The sequence below is a fragment of the Moschus berezovskii genome, chromosome 20 (genome assembly GCF_049115385.1).
Source record: "Moschus berezovskii isolate FMDL1 chromosome 20, NW_MosBer_1.0, whole genome shotgun sequence".
Lineage (NCBI taxonomy): Eukaryota > Metazoa > Chordata > Mammalia > Artiodactyla > Moschidae > Moschus > Moschus berezovskii.
Window position 1 is genome coordinate 45,283,312 of NC_142479.1, and position 8,045 is coordinate 45,291,356.

Genomic DNA, 8,045 nt, shown 5'->3' on the forward strand with positions numbered 1-8,045 from the left:
CACGTTCTGAGGTGCTGGGGATTAGGACTTCAGTTTAAGAATTTGGGGGGACACAGTTCAGGCCATAACACCCAGGGTCTCGAGCTCAAATGCTGGTGGGCCAGACAGGAAATGAAGGGGGATGAACTGGGTTGGGGAAGACTTGGCCCTGCATTCCTTTATTTTCCCAGCACTGATGTGGGCAGAAGAGACGTGGTAAAGGGTGTCACTGTCTTCTGTGCCGTGTGAAATACAAGGGCAATACCAACCCTTGCTCCCAGCATCCAGAGCAAGTGTCCAGCACCTGGGAGGGGCCCAGCGGGCATTTGTGAGGATAGCCAGTGAGCAGGAAAGCCCTGGGCATCAGGAAGCGGCAGGGACCGTGGTGACCCTGGCTAAGGGGTCACCTGTCACATCACCTGAAATCAGGCTCTTATAGAAATCTCAGGTTTATTCTGGAGAAGGCAGTGGCAACCCACTCCAGTACTCTTGCCTGGAAAATCCCATGGACGGAGGAGCCTGATAGGCTGCCATCTATGGGGTCGCACAGAGTCGGACACGACTGAAGCGACTTAACAGCAGCAGCAGCAACTGCAGGTTTATTCACGACAGAAACTAATTCACAGAAACTGAAACCAGTGTGCAGATGAGTCTGCAACCTCTGCCCTCTGCTCCGGGCAGCCACCCGGGGCCAGTGCAGCAGGTCTCCATACTGAGCTCAGCCCGGGGTGGGGTGGCCGTGCTAGTCCCGTAGAGGCGGGAGGCGGGGGGAGAGGCCTGGCTCCCCATCTGCTCCAGCGACTCAGGGACCTGTGGTTGGTCTGCAGGAGGGCGATGCACTGGGCGCCATGGAGAAGCTGTGCCGGCAGCTGACGTACCACCTCAGCCCCCACTCCCAGTGGAGGCGCCACCGCGGGCTGGTGAAGAGGAAGCCCCAGGCCTGGTGAGTCCCGCCCCCACCTAGCCTCCTCCTACAAGGGCAGCTCCCAGTCAGCTGTGCCGGGCTTGGCCTGGGGGGTGCAGCACCCCCTCCCATGGCAGTGAGAAGAGAACACAAGCTGCTTGCTGGAGAAGAAGAATTGATGGGGGTCAGGGGGCATTCCAGGTGGGCTTGAGCCCTGAGAGGCACTGGCATCCAGGCCCTGATCTATGCAATGGGGGCTGAATGTGGGCACTCCTCCCACCCATCACCAGCCCTCCTGATGTCTCCCAGGGTCCCAGACCCCAGCCACGTCCCTGGCTCATGCAGCTGTGAGGCCCCTCAGAGGTTGTGTGGCTGCCTGCACCCTGAGGGCAGAGGGGACACTGGGACACAGAACCAGGGCCAGGACAGCGTCACAGGAGGAAGCGGAGGGGAACATACTCTGGATGAATCAAGGGGCAGAATGGCTGGGGTCCTGGTAGTATGGCAGGCTCCTCTCCAACTCCTGCAGAGGGGATGGGAGGGGAAGCACAAAGAGCTCTGGTCCCCCTTCTCTTCCGTACACGGCCCCCCCTCTCAAGCCAGGGGAAGACTCCTCAGGGCTCCGCCCAGGGGGAGGACATAGACACAGGGGGCTCCAGCTGGGCCAAGGTGAGGCCAAGTGTGGGGAGAGTGCAGGACAGGACCCGTGGAACTCAGGCCAGGAGATTTGTGAGCTGGTTGCAGAAGAAGCTGGGCTGTGAGCTGTGCTGGGACCCAGGGCCTTCTGTCTCCCTAGGGCTTGGGCATGCTCCGTCCACTCTCCATTCAGAAGCAAGCCTCACTCCCGCTGGGGGCTCCCCGTCCTGCTGACTCACACCCACTGAACCCCCAGTGCAGGTCTGTTTCCCCCAGGCTGGCCTTCCTGCTGGCTCACAGACATGCTGAGTTTCAACAGCCTCGGGGCCTTTTCACTTGTGGTCCCTCTGCTGGAACTCCTAGCGAGTTCTTACCTCGGCCTGGTTCTTTCTCCAATGAGGCCAACAGGAAGTCCAAGCTGCAATCTGGGGCCCCTCCACCTCCCTGTCCTTCCCAGCCTTGGGTTTACCTGGGTACCTGGAGACCAGGAGATCTGGGTCCGGAGCAAGAAGAGCAAGAGGCAGGGCAGAAGAGCAAGGGGTGGCAGAGGTGGGGAGTGGAAGCGGGTAGAGAGCAGTCCCCACCAGGCTCCGGGCCCCTGCACCCACCCCCAACCCCTGCCTGCTGTCCTGAGGGCTCTTGCTAAGGATCCTCCTTCTGGCCAGAAGGTGGTCTTGAAGAAGGGACATCCGAGATCTTATTTTGCTCTAGGGTGGAGTAGGGAACTCACCCATTCACCACCTCCTCTAAAGGGCACTGTCCTGAATGCATTCCTAATTCACATGACAACCTGTGATACCTAGTTGGCTCCATTTTTCAGCTAAATAACTGAGGCACAGAGGTTAAGGATCTAAAGGTCACATGAGTAGGAAGAAAGGAATCCAGGGCAGACCCAGACATTTGGCTGCTGAAATGTACCCTTAGCCACTGGGGCCTCCCTTGGGGTCCCCCAGCCTCTGCCTGCTGGGCTGCCAGGTTGAGAGGTGGGGCAGTGCAAGGGGCCTGGGGTCCCTGGCCTCTTGAAGTCACAAGGATAAGTGGAGGCTGGCTCCTGGAGGTGACCCACCTCAGCCTCCTGAGAAAAGCCTGCCGCTCTCGCTCGAACCCTGCTGTCCCATCTCCCCTTCAGCCTCAAGGCAGTCCTGGCTGGGAGCCCTCCGGACAACACTGTGGACCTGTCGGGCATCCCGCTGACCTCCCGTGACCTGGAGCGGGTGACCAGCTACCTGCAGCGCTGCGGGGAGCAAGTGGACAGTGTGGAGCTGGGCTTCACGGGCCTCACAGATGATATGGTTCTGCAGCTGCTGCCGGCGCTCAGCACACTGCCCCGGATGACCACACTGGCCCTCAATGGCAACCGGCTGACGCGGGCCCTGCTGCGCGACCTCACTGACGCTCTCAGAGACCCCAGGAAGTTCCCCAGTGTCACGTGGATCGACCTGGGCAACAACGTGGACATCTTCTCACTGCCCCAGCCCTTCCTGCTTAGCCTACGCAAGCGCTCCCCCAAGCAAGGCCACCTGCCCACCATCCTGGAGCTGGGCGAGGGCCCGGGTGGTGGGCACGAGACCCAGGATGAGGCCCTGGGCCCAGAGGATCCCGGAGGGGGCCCCGAAACCCCCACCAGAGACCAGGAGGGCAGGGAAACTGTAGGTGCAACCCAGACGTGACAGGGGAGTGTGGGCCAAAGTCATTCCCTCTGGGATAGAATGGCTGAGACACGCTGGGGCTCCTGGGGGGCGCTCCACAGTGGGCCTGGGCAGCACCTCCCCCGACCCCCATGGGAAGCCGGATGGAACCATCTGGGAAAGGAGCACTGTAACTCCTCTTAGGTCCTTTCCATCTCCCCTGTCCACCCACATCTGCCTCTGGCTCCTGAGAAGTCATCCCTGACTTGAAAGGAATCTACCTTTAGCCTCCCTAGACCTGTGGTTGCAGCAGGTTGGGGGTGCTGGAAGCCTGAGCTACTGTGAATCCGGAGAGCTCTCCCCAGGAGTGTAGCCCTCCATCTAACCCAGGACTTTCCAATCCTGAATTACAGATATTCAGGCCAGCAAACCCCAGCCGGATGCTGACTGTACCCCAGGTCAAGGGCTGGGGGAGGGGACTGGCTCCTAGAGACCCCAGGAATCCCCTCCCCATCTACAAGGTCCATCTTTCAGCCTGTGATATGATCCCAGGGCCTCCCCCAGGGGACCAGCTATTCCCCAAACCCACCAGTATTTACGGCAGCCTGCCTAGCAAGCCTGGGGCAGACCAGCGCATGCACAAAATATGACCCACTCAGAAAACAAACCCCATCCTCTATGCGGATTACCAGACCTTCCCACGGGTGATTGTTGCTATGGTACAGGCCACAGTGAGCCTTGCTTCCTTTTAAAAGGACCATTTCTCATGAAACTCCTTTCCATGGGGTCCCCAATATTTGAGCACATTCCCAAAACCCCAGGACCACAAAGATGAGGTGCCTATGAGCAACCACAGCTGGGAGGAGGGGAAAAAAGCAAGTTTCCACCCCACCTTCCCTACACCCAAGGCCTACCCATTCAGGCCCAATCAAAAAGCCCAGCTGATGGCTGAATTGGAGTACCCATGATGTTGGTGAACCAGGGCCCCTCAGGTAAACAGTGGGTTAGGGAAGCTTTCTAATCTGATGCCTTTACAGACTGTGGCTTCAAATGCTTACTGTCTGGGTGGGAATGGGGGTGGGGCTTCAGGAGAGAGGAAGCTCATGCCAGTGGACAGAGCCCAGAGGAACAGGACTGTGTACAGATGCCTTAAATGCTTTGGGATTTTTGCCCTAAGTTTAAGGGAACACCTTAAACTGTCTATAAGCGAAGGTTACAAGGAATTAATTGGACCACTAATATCGACAGGACTTACAGACCTAACAATATTTGTCAGCAGTGATCAGACTTGACTTTTTCTTCAAAAATACACATTTCTAAGAACTTAATACCAAAGAGCATCCTTTTATTACATCTATGGTTAACTGCATGAAGATACAAATTTCAGCAAGTTTCTCTCACCCAGTATAACAAATGCACGCATTATTTAAAAGTACAAAAAAGTTACTTTTGCTTAAGGTACAATATTAGGAAACTATGAATTTAATGACTTCATTGTCCTAGAAAAAGGCTTCCAAATCCATTTTTCTTGGCTCTTTCACATAAGAATGTCCCCTTTGATACTCAGCACGAAACAAAACGTTGAAGCCTACATTTCCTGAGTCCAAGTTGATGGCTGCCACTGGTCCTTCCAACTTCTGCCTGCAAGGAAACTAAGTATCAGTGAATCTTACTTTATCCTCCCCGAACAGTCATTCACAGCATAAAGATATCCTCAGAAAACCGTAGGTTCACCACTACACAATCTGCCGGTAATTCCAGCTTCTTTTGGGTGATTTCATCACTGATATCCTTTTCTGCAAAACCATTTTAACAAAACTACCTGCCCATCCATTCCACCATGCAGACGGTCATTGTTGAGATCAGGTCTTACCTTGTCTTGGGCTGGGGTGCTCCTGCCATTGCTGCCGGCTCTAAAACTCTGCTGGTCACCACTTCAGAGCTTAGACCCTGGAGGGATGAATAAGGCACCTGTGGACAGACAGCTAAGGGCAACTGGAAGCAGTTCCCACTGTGCTGACAGCCACTACTATACAAATGCACATCCATCCCCTCAACAGTCCTTAGGGACTGAGTCTTAACTGCCATCTTTAGATGTTTCTTTAGATGTTTCAACTTCCATTCAGTCACATTATTTTAAACATTACATAGCTAAGGCTTTCGATTTTCAGAGCATCTCAGAGCAGAAAGTTTGCTCAGGACTCTACAGACATGACATAAAAAGGAACTCCTGGGCTCACTCTGCAATCTAGTCCACACAGGAACCAAAATCATTCTCAGATACTCTGTCGATAAAGGTCAAGTACTAGGTCAGCCAGACGAAACTGCCAACATATGGTCCAATAGCAGCTTCATGATTCAACACCTCGGCCTCCTCAACTATAGTCCAAAGTTTACTCACCTTGGTCCAGGCTCCCATACTCGGTGGCTAGTGATCACGCGCTGGCAATGCCTCACTAGCTGACAACCTGGGTGAATATAGAAATTACGGGTCACAGTCCAGACCACCCAACTCCTGGGCACCAGCAACTGGTGAGGATGCCTTGACTGCAGTCAGTCGGAAAACTTTATCGTCAGTTATCGCTTCTGACGGCACTTCCTATTAGTGATCTCATCAGAGCAGCCAGGCACCTCACCACTTCTAGTACCGCCCCAGGGACCTGGGCTTTGACTAAACCTGCCTGAAGGCATCTGTTTCTGAACACAGACGCGGTTTAGACAAAACTCGTTTCAGGCTAGGGGCCGCAACCTAACCGTCCCAAACACGCCAAGAGGTTTTTGCAGTTCAGTTCAGTCGCTCAGTCGTGTCCGACTCTTTGCGACCCCATGAATCACAGCACGCCAGGCCTCCCTGTCCATCACCAGCTCCCGGAGTTCACTCAAACTCATGTCCACCGAGTTGGTGATGCCGTGCATAATTATATAAAATGAAAGTGACAACGGCAAGTCATCAGACAATATCCGAGCATTTAAGGGTGGAAGAACCTTAGACACAGCTAAGTTAACGTTATTAAGTCCACAGAGACTGGTTCTTACCTCGAGGAAGGCTGCTGCTCTTCTGCAAAACCGAGTGGGCCGCCATCTGAAACAAGGATCAGGACGTGCATTTAGGGCAGACTCTGGCAGCTACGGGCACCTAAATCGTCAGGTGTCAGCGACCGCATCAGATAAGCGTAAAGTCGTCAGTTATCGCTTCTGACGGCACTTCCTACGGGATCATCAGGACAGCCGAGCAAGCCTCCCTCGCGACCCCCCTACGACCCTCGGGTGCAGGCAGCTCCGCTTACCCAGTCCTCTTGGGGTCACTCACTCCCGGCCGCGAGCCCGGGGGGAGGGGTTCCCAGACCGCAGAGGCCCTGCCGGACAAAGATGCAGGCGCTCCTCTAGCCTCGGTCCCTAGATACGAGCACAGGGCCAATGCGCCCCGCCTGGCCGCAGCCGCCCGCGGCGCTCCAGTTACGCTTCCCGGAAACATCGGTCCAGAAACCAGACAAGTTCTGGCGCCCTCGTGGCCCGCAGACAGGGGCCAAGCGATCACCCAAACCAGCTCGCGACACCGGCAGTGGAAAGGCTAGAGAGCCTGTGTCCCAGCCCTTTAAGGAGTCGGAACATTCCACTCCTCAGAGATGGGAGAGGAACCCTGGCAAAGACTCACGGGAACTTCCGGTCCGTTTAACGGCACAGACGCTGCCGCGCCGGCCGGACTCCCCTTCCTTTGGAGCTCATGGTCTCTTCCGAAGCCAAAGAATTCTGGGTCACAGGCATGCGGCTAGCCCCAGAGCGCTTGCGCGGAGCCAGAGCTCGCTGTGGTTGGGGAGTGTTCCGCCTCGCCGCCCCTGGGTGGTCGGGAGTAGAGATTTGGCCATGGCGAGCTTCCGGTTGCTTCTCTGGAAGGTGGAGAGGCGGAGGCTACAGACCGTAGTTGTTCGCGTTACATGCGATCACTCCCTCGAAACCCTACAGAGGCTGGCGCGCGCCGGGCGTGCACACACTGTGACCGCTCCTCGTCCTGGAGGCCGGGGCCGTCTGCCCTCCCCGCACCAGCCCTTCCAGCCGCTGCGCCCCGACCGCCCCCCTCACTCCCCTTCCTCCGCCCCCCACCCCTTCGGGACTCTTCCAACCGCGCCAGCGTCTCACCAGCGGTGAAGCCTTCCTCCCTCCCACAGCGTGGGAACAGGCTCGGGTCTGGCCACTTAACATTCAGCCCGTCCACGCACGTCCTGTGAACAAACACACAGGACCCCAAGGGAAAATGCCGGAAACGTGGTGATGACCCATCAGTTACTGAGCGGGTCTTAGAAATAGGCGTGGAGTTTTAATGTAGGGAGGGGGTCTTCTAGAGGGATCCATTCCTAGGGGTCAGACACCCACGAGGTCCAGCGTCTTGCGCGAAGGATTTAGTGTAAATGCCAAGGAGACCAGGAGGCGTTCGTAAATGCTTGGGGATGCCGGCTAGGGACCCCGAGAGCGCCCGGAGCCTCGCAAGCCTTCAGAGGCCGGGGTAACCTTGCTTTCGTGTCCCAGGGAGGTCCCTCCGGCTTGCAGGGGTGGGAACTGCTCAAGAGGAATCGGTAATCCACAGCCTGAATGAAGTTCAGTCCAGGAGCGGGCTGAGAGACGTCCTGCAGGTGACTTTAGCGGGTGTCTGAAGGCTGGGGTAGAGGTGGCCCTACTGGCCAGTGTCCACCACCTCTATTCTGCGGTGACAACAGGCACAGCGCCTCGGCCAGCTCCTGCACCCCAAAGAGGGCAGCTAGGGGGCTGCAGGTGAGGGTCCCTGTGCCCAGGAGACGGAGGGAGCAGCCCGGCTCCAGAGACAGGTAAACTCGCAGAGAAATGGCAGATGCCAACCAGCCCAAGGGCCCAGTACCTTTACTCAGCTAACGTTTCCAGGAGAG

At 56.5% G+C, this 8,045-nt stretch overlaps 1 protein-coding gene and 3 non-coding genes across 4 annotated transcripts in view; 1 reads left to right on the forward strand and 3 right to left on the reverse strand.

The window, feature by feature from the left end:
* LRRC75A (leucine rich repeat containing 75A) overlaps nt 1-4,350 on the forward strand; it is a 34,600-nt gene extending 30,250 nt beyond the window's left edge. Inside the window, exons 3-4 of the mRNA XM_055407358.2 lie at nt 807-922; nt 2,649-4,350. Of these exons, the coding sequence (XP_055263333.2) occupies nt 807-922; nt 2,649-3,189 (657 nt within the window). The 3' untranslated portion in view covers nt 3,190-4,350. The remainder of the gene's footprint in view (nt 1-806; nt 923-2,648) is intronic.
* A 509-nt stretch (nt 4,351-4,859) lies between these two features.
* LOC129544846 (small nucleolar RNA SNORD65) lies at nt 4,860-4,933 on the reverse strand. Its single transcript, XR_008683590.1, has one exon. It is a non-coding gene; the product is annotated as a small nucleolar RNA SNORD65 (small nucleolar RNA).
* A 765-nt stretch (nt 4,934-5,698) lies between these two features.
* LOC129544828 (small nucleolar RNA SNORD49) lies at nt 5,699-5,769 on the reverse strand. Its single transcript, XR_008683572.1, has one exon. It is a non-coding gene; the product is annotated as a small nucleolar RNA SNORD49 (small nucleolar RNA).
* Nucleotides 5,770-6,308: 539 nt separating this feature from the next.
* LOC129544829 (small nucleolar RNA SNORD49) lies at nt 6,309-6,374 on the reverse strand. Its single transcript, XR_008683573.1, has one exon. It is a non-coding gene; the product is annotated as a small nucleolar RNA SNORD49 (small nucleolar RNA).
* Nucleotides 6,375-8,045: the final 1,671 nt, after the last annotated feature.